This window comes from Macrosteles quadrilineatus, unplaced genomic scaffold (assembly GCF_028750875.1).
Source record: "Macrosteles quadrilineatus isolate MER2022 unplaced genomic scaffold, UCM_ALF_1.0 Scaffold_1__1_contigs__length_201487025, whole genome shotgun sequence".
Taxonomy (NCBI): domain Eukaryota; kingdom Metazoa; phylum Arthropoda; class Insecta; order Hemiptera; family Cicadellidae; genus Macrosteles; species Macrosteles quadrilineatus.
Genome location: NW_026542594.1, coordinates 58,696,284 through 58,724,131, shown reverse-complemented (window position 1 = coordinate 58,724,131; position 27,848 = coordinate 58,696,284). Strand labels below are relative to the sequence as shown.

At 35.4% G+C, this 27,848-nt stretch overlaps 1 protein-coding gene across 1 annotated transcript; it reads left to right on the top strand.

Annotated features, from left to right (window-relative positions):
- Window positions 1–3,935: 3,935 nt before the first annotated feature.
- LOC128983215 (uncharacterized) lies at window positions 3,936–27,193 on the top strand. Its single transcript, XM_054402427.1, has 3 exons — window positions 3,936–4,165; window positions 24,679–24,801; window positions 25,624–27,193. Exons 1-3 carry the CDS (start codon window positions 4,002–4,004, stop codon window positions 25,793–25,795), a joined length of 459 nt encoding a protein of 152 aa, XP_054258402.1. The 5' UTR covers window positions 3,936–4,001; the 3' UTR covers window positions 25,796–27,193.
- Window positions 27,194–27,848: the final 655 nt, after the last annotated feature.

Below are 27,848 nucleotides of genomic sequence, written 5' to 3'. Positions count from 1 at the left end.
TCAAAAACATTCAACAAGAAACTCAATCCAGGGGCCCTATTTTTGAAATGGTTGACTGTTGAGTCAATCGTCAGCACTCAACTCAACCAACAACATGATTTGGTATTTTTGAAACCCAACAGTTGGGAAGCGAGTTGGGAATCACTAGTTGAGAGACTCGTGGTGGAAATGTAGAGCATACGACCGTCAAAAATTCAGATGACGTCATTTTGAACCAATCACAATGCAGAGTTCTTGTGGACTTCAATTTAACCTCTTCTTACTCTAAAATCTGGCAGCTAATCTCAATCTGCCATATTTCGAGACACTGAGGTAAACTGTCAACTCCGTTCTTGAGAGATTGAGATTGAGGTTATGTCTTGCTTAATCTTAGTGATTGCAAAGTACCTTAACTTAAGTAATCTAAAGTAAACTAAATAAAGTAATAAACTTAAGTATAAAAAATAAAATTTACTATGGATGTTTGTTTTAGGGTGTAGCTAATTATAAGTTTAGGCATAGGCTGCACTTTACTTCAACTTTCAAAAATACGAAACGATTGGAAATAGAATGACTCGACACTCAACTCAACAGTCAACCATTTCAAAAATAGGGCCCCAGGTCAAAATAGGTCAAATAAAGAATGTTTCAATAATTTCAATCCAGGGGCCCTATTTTTGAAATGGTTGACAGTTGACTCTACAGTAAACACTCAACTCAACCAACAACAGGATTTGGTATTTTTGAAATCCAACAGTTTGGAAGTGAGTTGGAAATCACTAGTTGAGTGACTCGTTTTGGAAATGTAGAGTATACGACCGCCGAAATTCAGATGACGTCATTTTAAACCAATCACAATGCAGAGTTTTTGTGATCTTCGACTTTACCTCTTCTTACTCTAAAATCTGGATCAGCTAATCTCAATCTAGGCTAAGGCTACCATATTTCGAGATACTGAGGTAAACTGTCAACTCCGTTCTTGAGAGATTGAGGTTATGTCTTGCTTAATCTTAGTGATTGCTAAAGTACCTTATATAAACTTATAAGTATTAACAATAAAATTTACTATGGGTGTTTGTTTGTTTTTTTGTGTAGCTCATTATAAGTTTAAGCATATCCTAAATACATTATTATTTGCTTTCTTCGTATCTTTTTCAGAACACATCACCTTATTTTAGTTTTCTTCATCGTTTTGTTTAATGTTATTTTTGATTGTGTTTTTATTTAGGTTAGAGCTTATGGCTATTTGCCATTGCACTGAAAGCTTATCGTAACTTAAATTAATTTGATCCCTTTATTACGAGAATGGTATTGAAACAAACTATGATATTGTTTCTCTCTACCACAATCTTTAATACCTTAATCATAGGTCTAATAGCAATAATTGTCTTTTAATAAGTTCAATTAGTATGCCTAGTGTATTTCAAACAAATTAAATAGTCTTATAACAAAGTAAATAGATTACATAGTCTAGTATTGACACAGTAAATAAAATTAACAATCGCACAAAGTATTGGGTGCTAAGACATTGACAACAAATACATAACCTCTAAATCGCAACATGATCGCAATTAGTAAATTAAAGCAATAACAAAACAATATGGCGTCGACTCAAAAAGAGCAATTTTTTGCCGAAAGTGAGGAAGAAGAAAGTGCAGTCAACCTCCACTCAACAGCTCGATAGGTGTTGAGTAGTTTTGGTTGGATAAGTCCACCGTCAATCGTTTCAAAAATACGAAACGATTGGAAATAGAATGACTCAACACTCAACTCAACAGTCAACCCTTTCAAAAATAGGGCCCCAGCTCTGTTAAAACCACACAAAAATTGAAATATTACGTTTTTGCAGTCCGACTAAACGGGTTTAATGTTGAACACCTTCGGCTTGTATCCAGCTAGAGATCGATGGTGTGGACGAACTAACTCAGCCATCAACCTATACCCATTTTAACTCCAGGCCGCGGCTTTCGAAGTGACAACATTGCAAATAGGGTTGTAACAGCTGATTTGTTTGGATTCAGCTAATGGTTATTTGTGTAATTTTTAAGAACACGAAAGCTTGATTGCTGGGCTATGAAAATATTGACTCCACTTTAAAAGCCCAAAAATTGATTTTCAATTTAAATATTGTTTTTTGTTTTCAATTCTATGTGTTTTATTTTCAATCTTCCAATAAATTTATGTTCATAAATTTTAGTTTTAATGAATAACTAGCTGTACCCGCCCGTTTTACTTCATAAGTGAGCTCGTTCGCATGGCTCAATCACGTCCTGGTTGAAGTTCGTTCGCTATGCTCACTCACCTTTAGGTTGGAGCTCGTTCGCTGTGCTCACTTGCCTTCAGGTTAGCTCGTTCGCTACGCTAACTTGCCTCCAGGTTGAAGTTCGTTCGCTACGCTCACTCACCTTTTGGTTGCAAATTAGCTGTTGTCATAAATAAAAAAAAAATAATAGTGCTGCATCCACTAAGTCACTTCGTACACAGATATTTATCTTCCTACAGTCGTTCCCGTTCGTTTCGTTAGTGCAGTGTAGTGAGTGAGTGGCTAGTAGTAGTGAAGTGAGTGAGTGACAGTGACAGAACAGAAACTGAAACACCAGGGCAGGGACCTCTGGGTGCCTCTGGACTGGACTAGGACCAGAGCAAGCAGCAAAGGTATTTACTCAGGGGAGGTATAGATGAGCTTACGATGACAGCTGTGGGCTTCTCATTAGCTGAGAGAACACCATTGCCGTAACAATACGGTTTACAGCTACCGGCCTCGGTGGTCTAATGGTAAGCGTGCCGGGCTGTTATGCTGAGATTCCCGGGTTCGAATCCCGCTGGTGGCACTAACTTTTTGACTAAGATTTTTTCATTTTCAGCAAGTTTGGTCGGTTTGGTTCGGCTATGACAGTTTAATTTTATTATTAAGTCATTATAAAATTTTAATTGAGCAATTTCTAGTTTTATTTAATGAACAGAATTGTTTTTTCCTATTAATAAACTGTTTTTATATTATTTCATTTTTAACAAGTTTGGTTAGTTCGGTTAGGTTATGATAGTAATTTTATAATAAAAAAATTATAAAATTGAATTTGAGGCATTTATAATTTTATTTTATGAACAGAACTATTTTTGCGATTAGTATACCTTCATTGCCAAAATGCTCTCTACTACAGCGCTGTTCACGGAGGAATTTTAAACTAATGCCTCAATCGTACCTCCCTTAAGTCAGACCATAGATAAAACATACTCCCCTTGTGTTGGTTAGTCTATGGTCAGGTCAGGGAGTGGGCACACGGGAGGGACTAAGGCTAAAGGTGTAGTGACGTCATATCCCTAGTGGGTAATTTCTACTCTTGAGGCAACAGGATTACCGTAACGAAACGAAGTGTTTTCAGCGGCGTTCGTGGCATAGTTTGTAGCGGTTTGATTTGGTATTCAGGAGGTCCCGGGTTCGAATCCCGCTGGTAGCACTAACTTTTTGTCAACAAATTTTTCATATCAGCAAGTTTGGTTGGTTAAGTTAGGTTATGACAGTTTGATTTTATAATATTAAATTTTAAAATTAATTTTATAATTTATTAAAAATTATAAGTAATCATTAATACGATTTTTGTCTTATACAGTTTTTATATTATCAGCAAGTCTGGTTGGTTAGGTTATGTTGTGACAGTTTTATTTTAAAAATTAAAAATTTAGTTTATAATTTTAAAACAATATTTTATAGTTAAAAAGTTAATTTCATAACTAAAAATAAAAAAAATTAAATTTTTTCAACTTAGCGGTTCTAGCGGCGAACGCTGACACTACAAGATATGTTAGCCTTAGTCCCTCCCGTGTGCCCCACCGGTCAGGTCAGACCATAGACTAACCAAACCACCGTATGTTTTATCTATGGTTTTATCATAGATAAAACATTCAAAGATTACATAATTATGCTACATATGTAATCTTTGGTTTTATCTATGGTCAGACCCAGCAGCAAAGCAGAAGAGAAGAGGAAGAGGAGAAGAAGAAGAGGCGAGGCAGTGAAATAAATGGCCGTGTCTTCTCCGAGCAGTTCGGTTCAATCAACCATGGAAAAGTACGGAATTAAACCTTTAACAAAATCTAATATATTAGAACACTACGCTCCTCTATTCGGTGTTGCTAATTATGGTGTTCTCGCAATCAACGTCATGAATCCAAACTGGATGGTTAAGTAAGTTAAATTGTTATCCTACGCCTTGACTTTTATTTTACATCCTATAGGCCTTTACCTAAGTTGGTATAAATGCCGGGTGATTGTGCATTGGTTATTTTTGTTTACCTCGAACAATAAATTCTAATTTTGGATTAGATTGCTTATTGAAAATAGGAAGTGGTATAAAATAATGCCTAGTCTATTTAATGGAAATGAGTGGTTAAATATTCTTTTAAACATGTTATTTCTAAGTTGGGTTAACCTAGGTTGACTGATGCAACACTGGAATTGGCCATTTTCATTTTAACCTGCCCATTTACAGCTAAAACAGCTGAACTCTAGAGTGTTTGCATGGAGTAAAATGTTTCAAAACAATAATTGCCCTCACTGTTTAGCCTATGTATCATTACCCCCTTGGTATTTATTGTGACGAACGTGACCATGGGAACCTATATAGAATTATATATCACTAGAAACTAGATTTTTAGCTGAAAATAACGGTGCAAAAGTTTTTCCGCGCTCTCAAATATTAACGGAGTTACGGCTGTTTTAATTTTTATTTACCTGTAGGCCTAGGCTACTTTGTTTGTTTGACCTAACCTATTTATAAGCCTATGAAATGTTCTCTCCAGATACTTGATATATTACGTTAATTATAAGTAATGATTAAAGTAGAAGACTCACTTTTTACCTGGAAATAACAGTGCAAAAATGTCTCCGAGGCCACGAATATTAACTAAGTACATTAAGTTAATTTGACATTTTGATTTCCTTTATCTAGCCTACATTATGCTACAAACATCTAAGAAACAACATGGCACTGAATAATTTTTCAGAATGATTTTATTTAGGCATGTGTGGAAGGCAAGTCGGGCTTATGCGGATTCGTGACTGTATTAAGTGTTTTGAAGTTAGGTTAGATTAGGAAGGTAAAGTGTAGGTTATAGTGAACCGAGCTGATAATTTATATCACACACATGCAGTTGTTGTGCCATTAAAATAGTGTGTTATACACAACGGAATAATGATTTCAAAAATGCTGCAAGCTTGGACTTAATGCGAACGAATCCGCATAAAGACCGACTTGCTTTCTACACATGCCTTTTCTGTCATCATACTTATATTTTATGTTACAGCAAGTTTGGTTTGGTTAGGTTAGTTTAGAATAGTTTAATTTTAAAAATAATATGTATTCATAGACTAATCAACGTGTTATTTAAGTCAATAACACAATCACTCATCCCCTGGTTATATAACCAAATGTAAAGCACAGTTCATTACTATATTAAATAATATTGTAGTACTTTCTGATAATATTTAACAAAGTGTTATGACACTAGCGCTCAAGTGTCACCAACATGAACTAGACATGTAAAAAACTTCAGATTTTAGAATGGAATGTGAGTCTACCTTTGTTGATTAGTGTATTTTTAATAGTAGTTGTTAGGCTTTAGAAGTATGCCTACGTAAACATCCTTATTCTATAAGGATTTAAAACTGCATAAAAGCTACATGGTTAAAGTAACAATGTTGGCCTATTTTGTGGAGTAGATTGGATTACTGGAACTGGATTTTCTCAAATCCATCATTCCGCCGCCGCCACTAACCATATTCCATTCATTTGAGTAGTTGCGTACAACCTTTGTACAACTTAGTTAGCCTATCTTGTTTCCCAAACTATCATTATCATTATTAATAAGTTTGCGGTAATTATCTTATTGATTGTTAGTGTGAGTCTAATATTTACTTAAAATCACTTACAATTTACATAAATTTGATAGTTATATAAAGTTTCTGGTGAGGAAATATCGTCAATTAAAATAGACTAGTCAGTAGACTTACAAAGGTAAATAAAACTTAAAACTGCCGTAACTCCGTTAATATTTGAGAGCGCGGAAAAATTGTTGCAGCATTATTTTCAGCTATAAATCTAGTTTCTTGTGATATATAAATCTATATAGGTTCTCATGGTCACGTTCGTCGCAATAATTACCTAACCCTTAAATGCACATGAGGTGGTATGACATAAGACCTACTCCCACATAGGCTATGGTAATGTCATAATTTTACAAGTACGAGCTGTTGGCCCGTCCTACGTACTGGAATAGAGCAGTCCATTAAAACCGTATATAACTTAGCGTGTCTATTACTAACTTAATTCAAGCATAGTTTAAGCAATTAAAAATTTGGTAATTAACTTATTCCGTAAGTTATAGGTGCCTCCAAACGAATTTTTAATTTTGATATCTTACTTTATAGTTTTTTACCTCCTGAATCCAAATATACCATAAATATACCACAGCTGATGAATATTTCTCAAGATATGTTGATAATAATATAATATTACGCTGTAATAATATACAACATTACAATAAACAAGGTAGGATTGATGACATTTACAAGTGGAATTAACTATGGGTTAAGTAAGCCAACAGCTGATTGTTTTCAATCATACTCAAGCAAATGGAAGTGACAACTTTAATTAGCTAACTCTGATTCTGCAATATGAAAATCACCTGATTATGTTACTCTTTTCACTTTCTAAGACCAATAAGTTAACACATTTAATAAAATGTATTATTGTTAGGCCTACCAGTATTTTATCCTTATTAATGATTTATCGATTTATATTTCACTGTTTAAAAATTACATAATAAAATGGTGCTATTCTAACAGTAACCTAACCTAACCAAACCTCTAGAATGTAAGCAAACTCCTTTTGGTGTCAGTAAAGGCATGTCAGGGTGGTAGGTCGTGCTTTATGTGAATTGGTGACTGCATTAAGTCCTTTGAAGGTAAGTTAGAGGTAAGTTAAAGTTTAGGTTATAATGTATCGAGTAACTTAGTTAGTTTATGTCGCCTCCAGACTGTTTTTTGTAAAATTAAAATCCTGAAAAAAACACTTCAAATTATTAACTCGATACATTATAACATAAACTTTACCTTCCTAATCCAACCTAACTTCAAAACACTTAATGCAGTCACCAATTCACATACAGCACGACCTACCACCCTGACATGCCTAAATAAGAACTACATGTAATTAGTCCACCAGTCCATCTAATGTGGCGAAATTCCTATTAACTTACAGAAAACATTATTGACTACAGAATCACTTGAAATGTTTCTACAACGATGTTATCATGTTTAATCAACAATGTTCTTCTTCTCATCAACCATATTACTCTCTTCACTTAACCTGGACTTGTAACGGTTAAGCAGGCTAGCACTACACAGCACGTATGAGTATTTTTGTTTTGAGTTCTAGTTGTAGTGAAGTAAAATGACGTCTCTAGGCATAATGCCGATGATAGAATCAGAGTAAGTTAATAAAGTTCAAAAGTTGTTACTTCCAGTTGCTTGTCGTGTGGTTGAAAACAAAGTCAGCTTAGTTACCCACAGTTCATTCCACTTGTGAATGTTATCCATCCTACCTTTTTTATTGTAATGTTGTATGCTTTTACGGTGATATCTTGAGAAATATTTATCAGCAGTGAAAAATAATGCTAGGCCTATATTTGGATTCAGGAGGTAAAAAACTATAAAGTAAGATATCAAAATTAAAAATTTGTTTGGAGGCACCTATACGGAATAAATAAGTTGTATAGGGCCTAGTAAAGAAAAAGCTGCAAAGATGAATTAGGTAAAACACGTTTTCATTGTTATTTTCCCAACCTTTCCTCAAAAATTTGAGTGGTACAATAATGATCATAAGCTTTCTTTTGAAGATTCGTGAGCTTCGATTCGTATAGGTAGGCCTACAGCAATGGTCATAGAATCTTACTTATTTCCTATAGGTACCTAATCAATTAATGACAAAATCACAGAGTAGGCCTAAATAAACTTACCTCATAGTTCAATGGAATATTATTTTATTTAACTAGGCCTAAGTTAGCTGTTAGTTTATAACAAATTATATTGCACTACCTAAAACAAACTAAATATTTTAAGACTGCTCAAAAAAATAAATTAGAACATCTAGTATTTTACTATGTAGGCTATATTTAATTAAACTCTCATCCTCTTACTGAATAAATGAACTTATCTATGATTAACTTAGCATTACACATAGTAGGCCTATAAATAAGTCAATTCTACGTATGTCATTTCAAATCATCCAAAATGCTGAATTTGTGACGAAAACGCTGATTGTTTACAGCTGTTACGTTAAGCTCTTTTTTCGTCTGCTGGCTAGTAATCACGATTTATCTTGCTTGCACTGTGATATCGTATCTGTTTAATTATTTATAACATACGTTTAGTTTGCCAACAAATTGCATTGGATCGCAAATCTGGAAGTAAGATGAATGTACTAAACCATTAACATTCTATTTACCTCATCTAACTACGTGTTATTCCCCCAAATTGGTCCAGCCCTATTCTGCCAAATTTGTCGTCCATACATAACCCTACTTCACTTCTTTGTGGAACGGTGGAACGAAGGAACTGAACCAAGCAACCAAGCAAACGAATCTGCGTCTGTCATATTCCACAGCCTTCTGGATTTTGTCAACTCCAAGAATACTGCAATACTATATGAGGAACCGATGGTGAATTGAGTAGCCATCAATATGGTACGTTGAATATCGTCATTGAAGGACGCGCTTCTCATCGTTTTGCCAATCAAGCCTCTTGGTTGTGCTGTTCTAAAACTATTCTATACTATATCAACGGCGTTATCATGTCTGTCACCTGCCCTGTCTGTGTTAAAGCAGTCCTTGACTCTGAAGACGGACTGGAGTGTGACGGGGATTGCAAACGATGGTTTCACCGTGAATGCATAAGAATGAATAAAACTGAATACAACCGCTTGGGCAACGATGGCAATATTAAATGGTCGTGTTCCCGTATGGACTGTGTCTCTTTTTCCAGCACCCCTATATCTCAACTTTCCGTGCAAATGACTTCCGTCATATCTAAGCTCGATGAGCTGCTTGGTAAAGTGAACAAAATTGATGACATTTCTAAAGATGTGGCGGAAATTAGAGCGGAGGTGTCTGCTGTGTCGAGCTCCTTATCAAGTTTGGAACCACGGGTGACTTCTGTCGAAAATAAAGTGGATTCCATATCCCAGAACCTGGCTAGAGCCTCCACAATGGTAGATACACATGGCGAACGATTAGCCAAGCTTGAAAGCCACTCCTCTTCTGATTCCTGTCTTGCCTCCACCATTGAAGAAATTAATGAAAGAAATCTCCGGGCCAAAAATGTTATGGTCTTTGGGTTGCGTGAGAGCACAAAGAGTACGGCCGAGGACAGAATGATGGATGATAAGGAACACCTGAAAGTCATTTTCACGGCAATTGAACCAAGTTTAAATGTGAACTCCTTCAAGTTCTTTCGTGTTGGGAAGGGGTGAAGAGGCAAACCCCGTCCAATCAAAGTTATTGTTGGCTGTGAGGCTTCTGTTCGTGTGATCACCAAGGTTGCTACTAAGGATTTTCTAAAAGGGCTTGGAGATAATTTCTCCAAAACTTCTATTAGCCGCGACCGAACTAATAATGAGGTTGAGCATCTAAAAAAACTTAGAGCTGAGCTGTCCCGTCGAACTGAGTCTGGTGAAGGAAATCTCACCATTAAATATAGTAATGGAATCCCAAAAATTGTCCAGTCAAAAAACGACTAAGCACCAACGGCATTGAACACTTTTCCTTCTTGTATGAAAATGTTAATGGGATTCGTTCCAAACTCACGTCTTTGCATGCCCTTGTCCCTATCTCCATGCATAAAATTATTATATTTACCGAAACAAACTTGAATCCCACTATTACTTCTTCAGAACTTGGCTTTGATGGATACGTTGTCTACCGAAAGGATCGTTCGCCCCAAACTAGTAGCAAGCAGGATGGTGGGGGTGTTTTGATTGCCGTCCACAAGACTATTTTTTTATCCGAAATCGTACAGCCCGATTTACCAGTGGAGGCACTATGTGTTCTTGTTAAACTTACAGCCAGCTGCAAGATAGTTGTCTGTGCAGCCTATATCCCTCCTCAAGCTCAAACAAGACTCTACTCTCTGTTTGCTGAGTCACTAGTGGAAGTATTGTCCGTCTACCACAACTATGACCACATACTGATTGCTGGTGACTTCAATCTACCAGGCTTCAACTGGATTCACCCCGAACTGTCAACTGCTACTCCACCGGTCAATATCATTTTGGACTTGGCTGCACATCTTGGTGTCAATCAGATCAGTGATGTGGTGAATGATAGAGGAGTTCAGCTGGACTTGATCTTTGGGTCATCCGACGTCTTTACCGTGTCACATGCTAATGACCCCCTCCTTGCCCAAGAACCCTGCCATCCTAGCTTGTGTGTTTCTGCAGATATCCTTGAACCATCGATCGAGCGCCCAAAGCACCCTACTTTCATCAGGAACATTCGAGGATGTGACATTGAAAAGGTTAAAATTGACCTCCAGGACGGAGCCATTCAGCTCGACTATGATTGCAGCGATGTCAATCTTCAATTTTCCACTTTTTGCAGTCAACTCAGCGAACTCATCAAATCTCACTCTCCTTGGAAGTCTGTCAGTCCCTCCGTCTTTCCAAAATGGTTCTCCAAAGAGCTTAGGGAACTTGTTATTCTGAAGAAGACGCTTCACAAGAAATATAAGATATCTCTCAACTTGATTGACTACCACAACTTTAGCGTCATTCGGGACCGATGCAGGGCTGTATCCAGGGATTGTCGTTTGAGCTACGTCAACCATGTTAATACTACCATTTCCACTAATGTCAAGATCTTCTGGAGTTTTGTGAAGAATCTCAATCGAACATCTTCCATGCCCTGCTCCCTTAAACATGGTCCAACTGAGGTTTCCCACCCACATGAGATGTGTGAACTGTTTGCCGAATATTTCTCGTCCGTCTACTCTCATGCGTCCCTTGACGAGCTGCCAGTACCTTCATTTGATACTCCATTCACCATCTCAGATTGTGCTATCTCCCTAGAAGTAATGCGGCTGACAGCATCCTTGAGGGTACACCATAAAAGCATTGTTGTTGTTATTCCTTTGTTGTTGATTTTTCTCATGTTAATATTTGTGATCTATTTTGTTTGTATTCTTGTTATTGATATATTCATTGTTATGTTTTGTTATTGTTATATTTTTTATACATTGTTATATTTTTTTTATACATTGTTACTCCTCTGTTAATTATTATATCTTTATAATATTTTTTGTAACTACTTAATGTAAAATGGTGTTTGCCGTTGGTGTTTAATAAATAAATAAAATAAATAAGCAAATGGTATTATACCAAAAGCTAGAGTAGAATGTTAGCGTTGGCTGCTAGACTTTTAAAATTTACTTAAAACTTAATTTCTAAAAAACTGAAAGCCTAAACTAAAATTATGGCGTCAACATTCCCTAGTTCTCAAAATTATCTTTCTTTCAACACAAAAATCATGAAAATCCTTCAAGTGGTTGATTTAGAACTGTGAAATAAAAAATCCCTATAGTATTTAAATCGTATTGGTGGATCTTGTAGTTAAACACTTCCGCGACTTCATCAGTGTTTGAAAAAAATATCTGTTTGTTGAGAAGACACGTTTTAACTTCAAAGGGAGGTATATCCGTTACAGTGTAAGTTGCAACCTACTCCTCTTTATTAATGGATTTCAAAATATGAATTTACTTAAATTAGATAATAAAATTACAATAAAGTTACAATAAAATGTATTTATGTTCTATAGCTATTACAACAATCTCATTGGGCTATGACAGTGAAATTATATTTTGGTCTAGGTTTTTTAATGGGCTAGGCTAGATAACAATTTGGAGAGTAACAATCTTAATCTAGGGGTTGGTTCGTGCCGGGTATGAAATTCTGATAGGCTAATTAACTTAATTTATACAGTAGGCCTACTAAAGTAGGCTAAATAATATGAGATAGGCTAATAATGAGAGTCAAAAAAATTTAGGCTATCTATCTTTAACCCTCCGAGTGTCATGCGTCGCTGCAGCGACGCGTAACGCACTTTGTATAGTGTCGTGCGTCGCTGCAGCGACTCGCGAACACTGTTTACGGCGAAGGCTCTATGACTAACTGAATCGGACTGTACTGGATTGAGTTAGGTATCGTTCTGTCCGTAATATTCTAAGCTTTCTCCAGAGGTCTGTCTCTAAGCACTATTCATTTTAGTTCCGAAAATATTGTAGCAGACAGCTGACTGAGCTGACGTGCGTGTATTTGTAAACAGCTAGGTTACCCTCGGACCGATGACTGATGTGTTTTATTACATTTATCATTGTTTTAGTGTTAAAAATAAAAAGTAGTGATATACGTGGTGCATTATAAGAAGATTTAAGTGGTTTTGAAGTGCTGGTTGATGATCCTGAAGAAGTAGGTAGTGATATTGATGTAAATTATCAGCCAGATTCCTAGCTATGGTTGGGCTATGCATTCTTAGCTAAACGCTATGTACTGAAATCTGTTTTTTGCCCATAACTTTTTTATTTGCAAATCTACTTCCTTATATTATTATAGATTTGTAATCCTCATAAAATTTAGAACAAAGTGGCTATTTTCAAATATTTATAGGCCTATAATTTATACAATTTCATTGAGCGCAAACTTATTTTTTTTTGAAAATTTTCGAAATTATACATTTTTTTACCTAAAAAATTTTTTTTTTTTTAAATCTTCCTTATGTTTTATATATAATATTGAAGCCCAAGATTTTCCAAACAAAATGGTATATAGAACAGTATAATTAACATTGTTTTTAAGCTTCTCAGATCAGTTTTAATAAAACCTTGCAAATGAGCAAAAAATAGGCTGACATTAAGGCCAAAACACGTGACACTCCGAGGGATATATTAATAGGCAAGCATGTTTCTTTAAAACCTTTTTTCTCAGCTCGTGTGTATCGTAGGGAAAATCTACGCATACCGTTAGAAAGCTATTTTCCTGTAGGTGTGCAGAATCCCTTTATAAATTAAAATAGGCTCAAAAATAACCACAAAAAATGAATTTGAAATTTTAAAAAGTTAACATGGCTCTTATGGGTTGCTATGGTGATGACGAAATAACAACAAAATATAAACAGAAAATCAAAACAAATGGAAGACATTCCAATCACATGTTTTATTTACAGGGTGGGGTGAAAATAGAGAAGTTTGCACAAAACATACTTTTGGTCGATTTTTCGACCACGGGGCGTGCTCTCGTAAGTTCTTAATTTGAAAGTCACTTGAATTTAGTCAATTCACAATGGTGTGATGGTGGTTGGAAATTGATGATGAGTTTTTGAAGTGTTAATTTAAGTTGATATTACCAATTTTTGTTGAATAGTGATTATCTTCCTTCTTTATGTCTCTTTATATTCAATATTTATATGTATTCTGAATGTTAATTTTTACTTTTGAATATTTAAATCACTGGAGACTTGGCTCCCACATCCATCTCTCTCTATATCTTCCACCACAAGCACATTTTCTTCCTTTTCTTTAGCTTTCCTTCCAACAATGCTACTTCACACCTGGACACTGGACAGTACAAAAGAAATATTTCCTACCTAGACACTATTTAATTTTAGAATATTATTTTAGAATATAGTTTTTCTTCTTCACTAATTTATATTTCATTAAATTTAATTTGGAGATATAGCCTCTGGATCGTTATTGAACATAATTAAATCTAAGGCTTACCTTACGATCCAATTTAATATATAGTGGAGACCTAGGTTTCTACGTCGAAACGTTATCGTCAGTCCTTTGTCTCATAGGTTAGCTAAACATTTTGTTTGCCATCTCTTGCTTGAGATATTGTCGATTTGGTGTAATTTGTACATACATTGGTCACATTTAAATATTTACAAAGACATATATAGAAACAACACAGATACATGGCCATGATCTTCGTCTTCATCAAACCTAACCTCCGAAATTGGGATGTGATGACTTTCGCTTCTAGCAGCATGGTCTTATCACTCCATAGAGTTATGTATTTTGCAAACAGGTGTTTGATAATACTGTATTGTATTATTTATTTTTAATTTCAATTAATGTATCAAACATGATGTTAGCGGCGAAGTTTCTTTGGTCATTTAGTATGAGGGATGGGTCTGTTTTGGTAGCGTTATATATATGAAAATGTTCTATTGTATTTAACTTGTTGCTTTTGGGGGCTTTATGTAAGATCTCTAAGTTGGCATCTATTGAGGTGTAGGAATGGTTTTCTGAAATAAGATGTTCGGAATAGGTTGATGGGCTGGCTGAATTCTTTCTGAGGAGATGTTCTTTGAAACGCTGGCGGAAACTTCTGCCCGTTTGCCCGATATAAAATTTGGGGCAAGAGCCACAGGTTAATTTGTAGACCCCCGTACCTTCGTAGTTGTCTACAGTTGTCATTTGCTTTTTATTTAGCAAGCTCCCGAGGTTGTTAGTCGATCTGTAGGCAACTTTGAGTCCCTGTTCTTCTAAGATTTTATGGAATGAATTGTTTATTTTTCCGTGGTAGGTATTAGCAATATTAGCAGACAACCAAAAATATCATTGCAGAACAATCAAACCAAATGCTCCAAAATTCAGAGGACTGCCGAAACTCCACAAACCTGGAGAACCTATTAGACCACTGGTAAACTCCATTAATTCTCCATCTTACAGACTTTCAAAACTACTTGACAGAATAATCCGCCAAGAAATAAAACTGAGCAATGATAGATCCCTAAAAAACTCGCTAGATTTGATAAATAAACTAAAAAACACCAAAATTCCTGAAACAGCTTTGTTAGCATCATTTGATGTAAAGAACCTCTATACAAACATACCTATAAAAGAAACAATTGAAATACTGAGAAAAAATCTAGTACAACAGGGAATTAGAGACACCGCCTACATCAACGACCTTGCGAACCTAATAGAAACAGTCCTGGAACAAAACTACTTTGAATATAATAACGAATTCTTTTCCCAAAACACAGGTCTAGCCATGGGTTCCCCCCTATCAGCAGTAATGTCCGAAATTTTCCTAAACCACATTGAAAATTCCGAAATCCTGAATGATGAGAAGAACAGACATACCTCTAAAATACTAGAATACCACAGATATGCTGACGACATCATAGTCGCATTCCAAGGCAATAAAAGACAACTCGATGTCCTTCTGAAATACATGAACAACGTCCACCCAAAACTAAAGTTCACCCTAGAAATAGAATCTAAAAAATCCCTCAACTACCTAGACCTAACCATTACCAGAACAAAAAACAACTTCAGCTTTAATATTTATAGAAAACCAACGGCCACAGACCACGTAATACATGCCCATTCAAACCATCCAACCCAACACAAACTCGCAGCATTCCATAGTATGATTTATAGGCTTACAAATGTCCCACTTAATGAAGAGAACTATAATAAAGAGATGAACATCATTAAACAAATAGCGGTTAACAATGGTTATCACCCAACCCTTATCTCAAAGATTTTAATGAAACAAAAACGAAACCAAAGAAAACAAGAGCCCAAAGCTAACAAGGAATTTGTGACTACTACCTACCACGGAAAAATAAACAATTCATTCCATAAAATCTTAGAAGAACAGGGACTCAAAGTTGCCTACAGATCGACTAACAACCTCGGGAGCTTGCTAAATAAAAAGCAAATGACAACTGTAGACAACTACGAAGGTACGGGGGTCTACAAATTAACCTGTGGCTCTTGCCCCAAATTTTATATCAGGCAAACGGGCAGAAGTTTCCGCCAGCGTTTCAAAGAACATCTCCCCAGAAAGAATTCAGCCAGCCCATCAACCTATTCCGAACATCTTATTTCAGAAAACCATTCCTACACCTCAATAGATGCCAACTTAGAGATCTTACATAAAGCCCCCAAAAGCAACAAGTTAAATACAATAGAACATTTTCATATATATAACGCTACCAAAACAGACCCATCCCTCATACTAAATGACCAAAGAAACTTCGCCGCTAACATCATGTTTGATACATTAATTGAAATTAAAAATAAATAATACAATACAGTATTATCAAACACCTGTTTGCAAAATACATAACTCTATGGAGTGATAAGACCATGCTGCTAGAAGCGAAAGTCATCACATCCCAATTTCGGAGGTTAGGTTTGATGAAGACGAAGATCATGGCCATGTATCTGTGTTGTTTCTATATATGTCTTTGTAAATATTTAAATGTGACCAATGTATGTACAAATTACACCAAATCGACAATATCTCAAGCAAGAGATGGCAAACAAAATGTTTAGCTAACCTATGAGACAAAGGACTGACGATAACGTTTCGACGTAGAAACCTAGGTCTCCACTATATATTAAATTGGATCGTAAGGTAAGCCTTAGATTTAATTATTAAATTTAAATATTTTTTTTGAAAATACAGTACGGTAATTAATAAATATTGAAAGTAATTTAGTTACAATTCACATATGAGTACATTCATGTTTTATCTCAAAGTTTGATTTTTCCTTTGTCACGTCGCGTCGGTTCATATCGTACTTCTGTGCCAATGAATGAATCCTCTAGCATAGTTTTGAGAAATTGATTGTGGGGTTACTGATAAAGCTGGAATTCCTTGACATGGGGGATGTCAGGTAGTTGTCTCGGCCTTATCAATAATATAGGCTAAAGTTGTCAATATAATGTCCGTAAATTTAGGACCCAGAACCCAGCTTAAAAACACTTCCTGAAGTGTGAAATTGTGTAAAAAGTGTATAAAATGAAGTTTTGCATAGGTAGTGATGTAAAACGCCCTGGCGTTTAAATCTCGGGGCAAATGCCCAGGGCATTTGCCCAAATAACCGCCCAAAATCCATAAGCGCCGGGCGTTTATCCAATTAAAGGCTAATAAACCTAATTAATGGAAATTAAATTGAACACTACTCTTCTAGTCAACTTTTTAAACCTCTAACATTAGATATTTACATAATAGTCTATATAAAAAAATAATTACATGTATAATTTTAATTATATTGGTAGGAAGTCAGTACGGTACTAGAGAGTCAACACTTTTCTTTTGTCAACAAGAGGAAATAATTTAGACTGAAAATAACTTCATAGGTTTATTTGTATTTAAAACTAGCTGTTGTACCCGTGCTTTGCAACGGGAAGAGGACACAAAATAGAAACATTTTAATCTTCACATCTGTTGCATAAAATAGTTACACATCCACCAATAATTTGATAAAAACAATTAGTACCCTTACCCTTTTCTTTTAATACAAATTTAAAAAAATTTTAAAATGAAATTGTACTAGGCCTAATTGATTTTATAAAATTAGTATATTTAGTATATTTTGATAAATAGCCCTAACTCCAGTAGAATTTGTGAATATATAATATATACATACATTATATGTATACATATAATGTATACACTAATAATGTATATATTATGTAAACCACTTGAACAATAGCAATGCAGTTGCAGTTACAGGTCACATACATTATATGTATACATATAATGTAGCCTACACATATGTATACATATACATATTTGAAAATATATATATATATATATATGAATAAAAATAATTTTATAGTTGCCTTTTTATGTTAGGAAATTTACATTGTGGTTAAAAAGCACTTGTTTTACTAACAAAACCTTAATACTTAAGTTTAAATTTAATTAATTAGACATTATAAATTTATCTTATGCACATATTTATGAATTACAGAGTAGAAACCTGCTTGATCAGTAAATAAGATTTTATTTAACAATTTAGAAAAATATTTATTTAAAATACCACACTGAATATATTACAGGTTTTATTGTATTGCACCTTAAACTGAACTTTTTATAAACGCCCAGTTTTTGGGCGCTTAAAATCGCTTTGGGCAAATGCCCGGGCATATGCCCATTTATAAACGACCCGCCCACTGGGCATATGCCCGGCCCACATCACTATGCATAGGATAATAATTTAGGGAATAGCAATTCCAGTCCCAAATATTGACTGGCATTTAATAAAACCGACCCTAACAACGGTTCCTCCAAAACCTCAATATAACTTACACCAATTTTACACAATTCCACACTTCAAGAATGTTGGATTCACTACATCGATGTGAAAAATTCACATGGAATATGCACTCGACATATAATTTACTGCTGTCTCACTCAAAGATAAGCCCAAAACCTGCACGGAGAGCACCATGTCTTTGGTTTGCCGATAGCCGACCAGCAACTAGCCTACAATGAAAATTAAAATCACTTTGTCCAACAAATACATATTGATAGGTATCTACATATTTCACCAGGAATCACCCCGTTTTCTACATAATGTCCAAACGCGATTTTCCGGCACAATCAGAATGAAAATTAATCACAAATTTGAGCTACGTCCTCCTTTGTCACTACTTCACTTTGAACTAACAACATGGAGTCATGGAGACAGTTCTAAACAAACAACTAACAAACAAACCACCAGCCAATCAGATTACAGCACGAAAGAAACCATCAGCCAATCGGAAATCTGCACAATTACATCATCTGTTTTACCACAAACCACTTGAACAATAGCAATGCAGTTGCAGTTACAGGTCACTGTACCACAATTACCCCTAAAATTCTCTCAATTTAACCTCAATTCCCTCTGTATTTCCCGTAAAATCCCGGTTTCAATAGCAAAGTACTGCAGTTAAGATTTAAACATGTAGATCTTATGAACACTCACTTGTTGATAACAAAATAGTTGTTGGTTATGAAATGAAACTGTTCTAAACTAACCAAACCAATCCAACTTGCTGTATGATTTTATGACGAAAAAATAATTAATGAAACTGTTCCAAACTAACCAAACCACCAAACTTGCTGTATGATTTCATGAGGAAATATAATTGTTGATTATGAAATGAAACTGTTCTAAACTAATCAAACCAACCAAACTTGCTGTTTGATTTCATGAGGGAAAAATAATTGTTCATTATGAAATGAAACTGTTTTAAACCAACCAAACCAACCAAACTTGCTGTTCTATTTCATGAGGAAAAAATAATTGTTCATTATGAAATAAAACCGTTCTAAACTTAACTAACCAAACCAACCAAAGTTGCTGTATGATTTCATAAATCGGTTTTATAAGAAACCCCTCGTTACCCAGATATACAACCAAACAGTATAGTACAAACCATGAAACTAAAAAACCCTATAAATTTATTTTGTAGACACCAGCGCACCCAGTGTCACCAACATGAACTACTGTAAACACGGTAAACGAGTAACAACTTGTGTTGGTTAATTCCATAGATACGGTATGTTTATTTATTTATTAATTCCACACTCCTTGAGGAACGTTTTATCTAGCCTATGTTAATTATTCCTAACATTATGTCTTCAGACATATCGACATAGATTCGGTTCAATATATCGTTTCTAAAATATTTTATTTTTCAATGTAAACAAACATGGAAATAGGTTATGGTCTTTTTATATATTTAATTGATGTTTTGAATGTAAAAATATAATTGAGTTAAGATCGTTGTACGTTTTTAATGAACTTTCAATGAATAAAACTGTCAATATTTAAACAAAAGAAGACTGAAAACTTAACTTCACGTTTTTAGAGGTAAGGATAGGCTATTCACACAGGTGATAGATGTTACACCACTTATCTTATCTAGCAGGGGCAGGTCGAGACCTTAAAACACTTCATCCGAAATCGAATTATTGCACACCCTAGACAATTGCTTTCTTGTTGACCTACAAGTTAAGGCACCCACTGAATGCCTGTAGCTTCCCAATTAGTTCATCCTCAGGAAGATATCTACCTCTAGCCATATTTCCAAGAGTTATCAATCTAGCGTCAGAGAGCTCGTTACAATCAAAGAGTAAGTGATCAGCTGTCTCTTCTGACCTATCACAGTACCTACAGATCGGTTCACCATCATATAAGCCCATCCGTTGTAGATGTTTCCTGAATCTCCCATGACCAGTTATCAGTTCAACAGTTAATTTAATTCTTCGTCTGTCTAGTCTCAAGAGGTCAGAGGCGACCTTTTTAGAAGGCCTAAACAGAGTAAGCTTGCTGACCCTAAGAAGGGGAACATCGACCCAGCGTTTGCGATGCTTTTCCTTGGCCCATTACGCAATCGCAGAACATGCACTGTTTCGTGAGATGCCACAGAAGGGTTGTGGGCCTATCATTGTTGTCGCAGAGGCAGTATTTGCCAATCTATCTGCAGCTTCATTACCTTTTATGCCTGAGTGTCCTGGCACCCAGCAAAGCGTTTAAGGTCATATAGGTTTATATCTCCTACCCAACTCAGACACAGAAGCAAGACAGTCCCACACGAGCCTGGAGTTGAATTCGTAAGAGTTTAATGCTTTTAAGGTCGCTTGACTATCAGTATAGATATTGATTGTTTTGTCTCTGATGTCTTTGTTAAGATGTTCTCGAGCACAAACCAGAATGGCAGTGACCTCCGCTTGAAAAACAGTTGGGTACACCCCCATGGGAAGACAAATACCAGTGCCTCCATTTGTCCAATGCGCACCTGCTCCAGTGCCCCCATTTTTGATCTTAGAACCATCAGTATAGCATTCTAAATCACCTGTGGGTATGGGTCCTTTTCCGCCAGACCAATCCTTCCTATCTGGTATTAGTACTTTGAAAGGCTTTCCAAAGGAGTATTTTTTGGACATGTGATCTGAAGGCAAGTCCAAATCATCATTATGTACCACCATACCTATAACAGTTGTCGGTAACATTAGCTATCTGGGCCTTGGCCAGATTGGTGATTGTCACCTCCGCCCAAGGCCAGTACTAGAGCAGCCGCTCCCTACCCTAGGGCTGTCTAGTCACGACACAGCCAGCGCTAGATCCGCTGCCTTCAGCGAGTGCAGAGGCAACCCTTGCAGGCTGTGCATAGCACAGTACGATTTTGCTGAACAAAGTCGACTCACAGCGGTCTTGGAGGAGGAGCTGTCATAGACAGCTCCCCCTCCCTGAGGAGCTTACGCTTACCTCTCGCCCCCATGTTACACCACTTTTTATTGACCTATTTAAATATTTTTAAAGCCATTATTTGACTAAATATATAGGATGAAATAAACAAACAACTTTATTTTTACTTTGTTATTGTTTTTATTTACATAATAATATAGTACAATACAATTCTGATGGTCTTCCTGTCTCTGCCGGCTCTGCTCGTCGTCGTCGGCGGCAAAGAACCGTCTAATTTTCCATTCTTGCTGGGTAATCTATACTTATTTAATACGCAAGCAGGTTTTTTATGACAATTATTCCTCCAACTGAACCGATTGACATGTTTTTGGTGTCATTGGAAAGAGCGTAAGTTGTGCAGGAAACTATCTTTTTTGGGAAATAATTAGAGATTGAGGCCCTGGGGCCCATTAAAGTTTCATATTTCTCCATAAGATTATCATGGAAAACAAAAATTGTTATGGAACTCCAGCTGTTGTCAGAAATTAAAAGTGAGAAGAACATATGTTAATTGTAATCAGTCAATAAGTTTGCTAATTTTACAGTTTGCTACAAACATTTACTGACTTGGTTGAAATGAAATATTTACTATTTGAATTTGGGTTGGCGTAAATATTACAATGGAAAAAAGCGAGAGAGCCTGTACAATTTGATATACTAAAAAGAAATCTGAATTAATACTGTGCTGCATTTCTTAGTAATCATTGAAAGAGCCGATTTACAAACTATGGAAACATAGGAAAGTCATAGAACACCACCAAGGCAAGGAGAAGAAATAGAAATGAAGTTTTTTTTTTTATCCATAACCGTAATTACGGACAACCTTATGTGGCTATGAGTAGGGTCTTTGTAGAAAACACTAAAAAACAAGATCAGCTTTTGAAAAATTATAAGATATTTACAAGAAATGTTGATTAGGCCTATATCGATCTGTTATGTACATCTTGAGTAGGCCTACATATTTCCACAATCTTTGAGTCGAATCTTTTAAAGTCATCAGAATTTATGACTGTTAAACGCCTGTAATACTTAACAATTGCTCGAAATCGAGCAACAGGGACACTAGTTACCAATAAATTACCCTTTTATCCGTCGATTTACCCTTTTCTGCCCATGATTAACCACGTTTTATCTCCCCCACCCAAAACCCCGAATTCCCACCGGCCCCCTAGTGAGTTGGGAATATTGTTTATATATTTAATTAGTAATAAAACGAGGCCTCGGCGCCAAAAAATTCTTTAATAAAGATGTAGTATTGATGTCCTAGAATAGTTTAAAAGTGATTTTAGAACGTTTAAGCTGGGTTCTGGGTCCTGAATAAGTAGGCTACCGAAACCCTGGTTAGCATAACAGTAGCTGCCTAAAATAGCATAACATCTGGCCGTAGGGTTGTTATGTAAGTTAGTCTTGACCGAGTCATTGACCTGTTATCACCACCCTGGGTCTGGCATACTCCCACGTGCATGCTTGTGACCAGTACTGTGTTCATTGGGGTCTTGTGTACCCCCGTGCGCGTAGGTAGTAGCATAGACAAAAAGAATTAAATATAGACCGTCAGCTGTGCTGCGGTTTGGCGCACACCGCTTGGAGCGCCATGTAGTTACGGCGTACGCGCTACGTAAACTACAGCGGTGTGTGCCGGAACCTATGGTAACCATGGTAACCGCAGCACGGCTGACAGTCTATATTTAATTCTTGTTGTCTATGGTAGTAGTGTCTTAGTTTTATTATCATAATTAACTTAAATTAGTATTAATAACTTTATTAACTTAACTTATTTATAAGTTATTTATAACTTATTTATAACCTAACTTATTTATAAGTTTGATACTTAGGAGTAGGTAAACTTACTTATTGTAAGTTTGCCAAAAAACGTTACTTTCCTGTTAAGGGGAACATTCATTATCATGGATGATTAGGTAGGAAAGTGACCAAATGTTTGTAAAAGTTTCCCTGAATAGGGATAAATACCGGTCAAAAAATCCCACTCCCCAGAGCCATACACCTACCCTTTTCAATATATCCATATTTTGTTTTCCTTTACGATCTATATTCCACCTGTTTTAATATCTTCAAACTCATTTAAATTACAGACGGACAGACAAACAGACATAGTAAATATGTCTAAGTTATACTTGGTTCAATAACTTAACCGAGTTATTGAGTTATAGCTTGTATTAGAGAATATGATCAAGAACTACTTAATAATCTTGTTTAGGCAAAAATAATAGCCTATATATTGGATTAAAAGATGAAACTATTATAAACTAACCTATAAGTTAGCTAACCAAACTTGCTGTAGGCTAAGTTACCGTTTCAAAATTCGGTTTGATAACAGAAAAGGCATATGGGGGATAGGCTATCAAACAGAATTTTGAAATGTTACAGCAAGTTTGGCTAGTTTAGAACAGTTACATTTCAATAAAATATTTTTTTTATTGTTTGTTGATACTGAACAATATTTATTTTTCGTAGGCCTAGTTGTCAGATGATAACTTTCAATTTGTTAATAGAACTATCTAAGATCAAACAAAAAAATTAATATCGATAGATCGGAAAGAAATCATTGATAATAGTGAATGTTCCCTTTAACAGGAAAGTACAAAAAAAAACTTAGAAGGCTTATCTGTAAACCAATTGGATGGAAATGACCAACCATAGAGTCCACTGATAGTCTAGCCTTCCAGTAAAAAGGCGCGGCGCACCGTCTGCCTTGGTTTTAAGGCGCCAAGACCCAGGAAAACCGTATAGCCTAAGTTAGTAGGGATGAGCATCAATAGGAAAAAATCAATGTTCACCATCGATGATAACATATAGTATTAACCATCGTTGTACCATTGTACCAATAACATCATAGCAAAAACATAGGCCTAGATGTTTTCAGGGCAAAAACAATGTTTTTAAGGCAAACATTGAAAATGGATGGTTTTTAGCGAATTTCCCATATAGGAAATATTAGCAAATTACCCATATAGGGAATATTAGCAAATTTCCCATATAGGGAATATTAGCGGATTTCCCATATAGGGATTATTAGCGAATTTCCCATATAGGGAATAAGCTATTACCGTAGGTCTCATCCTTAGACCTGAACCCGGGACCGATTTACTTTTTCGTTTTGAGGTCCCCAGTGGCCAATAACACCATCATTAGTTAAATGATTTGTGAATTTGTTATTAACGGTGACTCCAGTTAATAGCTACTTCCCTATAGGAGAAATTGGCTAAAACTAAATTTAGTTTTGGAAAAAACATCAATTCAGTATTAGCCTACGATAATTAACCAAAAACATTGGTGTCTTACCATCCATGTAAAAAACCTTGAATATGGATAGAAAAACATTTTAGATGTTTTTCGAAAACCTCTATTATCGATGCTCATCCTTACCGTATAGGCCTATTTAATCAAAAAATATAAAATACATAAAGAAAACCTTCCTGAGCCCCTAATGTAAGGTTGAACGATGAAAGAAAATTTGATATTCATTATGTCAGGCCTAAATAATATTACACTGCATAATTGTTGGATGTTCTCCTAATACATCTCAATTGTAGGAATGGTATGGCCTATGGAATTACTCTTATTCTTATTGTTTTTTTACCACAGGATATCACCGAAGCGAGACGTCACAAACTTCCTTCTTTTAGGCTCAGTTGTTGGTACAGGACTTTACATGGCAAACACTAAACTGGTCAAATCAGCTCCCAAACAGAAACAAATTTTATACAGGTAGGCCTATGTACTTAATTCCACCAAACGAGAGACATGGGTTTGTTAATTTCTTGCACTAGCTTCCTAGTACTATCCTGTATTCCCTATTGACCTAGCCTATTATTATTTAGAACTTCTTTAAAAAAGTCATTTCTTTGTTTTGATCACTGATGGTGTGTAACTAACCTAGAATCATACACAAACCTAGCAAAAGATATTAAACTAGCTTAGCTAATATTGAATGACAAATTTTAACTTTCTAGATTTAATGGAAATGTAATTGATATTAGTAAGCATCCTTTATACTTACCCTAGTACGTAGAATCTAATGTAGCACACATTTTCAGTAGCATATTCTCAGCAATAGCATTTTTTGTCAGTATTATGTCCTCTCAGTTGTCAAATTACTGCATGTATTTTAAAATGTTTACTCTTTTGTCTGCTTACCATTGTTCAATGGGAATCGGTGTTCCCATTCTGCTTTCTCCAAAAATTCTTTATTAGTAGCCTAACTAATGCAACACATGTTTTTCATAGATAGTGGTAAGCAACTATTAATGACTAAACCACTCATGCTTACCATGGTAAATTGTAACAACATCCTAAACAATTTCATGTCTGTATGATTTGTTCAGACTTGCCAAGCAAAGCAATAAATTAATGGAGTTCTATGAAATCACGGGATGTGTGAAACAGGATGCCAAACAAGTTGATGCTTTACATTGACTAAGATATTATTTTAACTGCATGTGGATCGTTGATGATTACATTTGGATCCGTAGCCTATTGCAGTGGGCTGGACAAACAAGTTAATGTCTCACACTAAAATATTACTTTCAGTGCATGTGGATCGTTGCTGTTCACGTTCGGATCAGTGTTGCTGTGGGCCGTGCTGAGAAACATTCTGCCAGACAACAAGCTGCTTGCTGTCTCTGCTGGAGTTGTGTCTGGTGCCACTCTAACAGTTGTTAGTAAGGAGTATCTAGAGTATATTGACTCCAAACTTAAGTAAGGTCTTCACTAGTAGCAATAGTATCTTAACTATTTCCCTACAATAATATTAGTTGCGGAAAACAATGTTTTTGGGCATTGAATATTGGGATGGGTGTTATGTTGGTGCCTATATTTTAAAATTAATCGTATTGCCTAATATTTGCATTTTTGCAAGACATTATTTTTTTTGTTCTCACCTTTACCAAAACGTATGCCACTATCTTTAGTGGCTTCGTTAAATCACAGCAACCAAGCAACAATTATTAATTATAAATTACGATTATATTTTTAAAAGAATATTTTAATCCGGTATCTCTATGAAAAAAGACCACCCACTCTAGTCATGTAACCATATTTTTATGTAGTATCTACAATAATTTATTTTATTAACTTGTTCAATGCAGAGTAATAAGTGCATGTGGTTTCCTTGGCCCACATACACCATGGGCCGCCATGGGTATCTCCATAGGTGGCTTACAGTGACCCAATGTATTTAAGATTGTTTGCCAGTAGTGCACAGTAATCAAATTATTGATAATGCAGATGTGCAGGGTAACTTAAAACATCTTATTTAATATCCTGTGTCTGATAACATTTAATTTAGTTGATGGAAAGTTACAGACTATGTTGTATTGTGGTATCTCTTAAGGTTATATCTTTGTTCACCTTTATTATACAGTTCAAATAATCATTTTGGTCTTAATAAGATTCTATTAATCATTGTTCTACATACAACATGTTTCATTAATCCACAAACATTTCAATAGGCCTAACTTCACTTTTATGTTACAAAATGAAACGATCAAATCTTAAACAATTCAATTGTTTAAATCAACTCTTTTGACTTTGTTTAAAAATGGAGTGTTATGTAAAACAATAGGCCTATTATTCAAGTGAAAGACTGGTCAACAAGACAACCAATACAATGTCAGTGGTAATTAGTTAAGTACTTATAACTGCTTGTGAATTTGTTAGACTGTTATAAACCATTGTGGACTGTCTCATCTAGTGACTTTTTAGATATTAATAGGCTATAGGAAGTGTAGGGTAAGGATATAATTTATTAATCTTCCCAAAACTTTTAACTTTACATTGATTGAGGTTGTACTTTTTGGTTTTTGTTTTTATTTGCCGAAAACATTTGTCAGAGGAAGTCTGCACGATTTACTTGCTCAAGGGTATGTTGTTAATTGTTACGAAACAACCATTTTATTTTAACAGTTTTTAAATTTAAAAAGACTGAAATTAAACTATACTACGAGAAAGAAGATTGGTTTTACTAGATGTGCAAACTTTATCAATAATGATTCTTCTAAAGTCAACCTTACTCTGCTTATGTATGATTGGTCAAGTTAAAGTGGCAGTGTTGTATATTTATTTCTGTACAAACATTTTCAATAAATTGTGATAAAACGTTGCATATTGTCCATTACTTGAAACCTGTTCTTTTTTATCATCCCCCACTCTTAGGGAATCAAAGAAATGTTCTTTGGATGAAAATATTGTTATGCTGAAATGGGTTAGTGGTAATTGGAACCTGGAGGCAAGTGTAACCTCAGCTTATCACTTATCATTCAATTGATAAGAGAAGAGATTTGATTGATAACAACCACAGCTACACTGACATCGATAATCATTTAGAAAAATTCTCCATAAATTCAATAAATAACCATTCGGGTGACAACAATTGAGGAGTTCAAAATATACTGTAAAGCTGTAAAACAGGACCCACAAAATGTTCTGAATGACAAGCTCTCTTTCGCATCTAATATTATATTTGAGAAAACAATTAAAAATAGTCGTAGATGGATACAAACAAAAGCGTGCACCTGATTAGAAAGATAAGGGGTGGGGGACAAGGAAACAATGACACCGACATGCAGCAGTCAGTCTAGACTATACTTCCGTGTCGCCCGCTGCTTGACCGATAGGTAATAGTTATTGGCCATTTTTTGTGTTTTGAAAAACTATGACTCAAATGTTTTTTTTTTTTAATCAACGTGTTCGCAAGAACAAAGTGAAGATGACGACGTCCACCTGAAGATGACCCCATGAGGATCGAAACCACACAA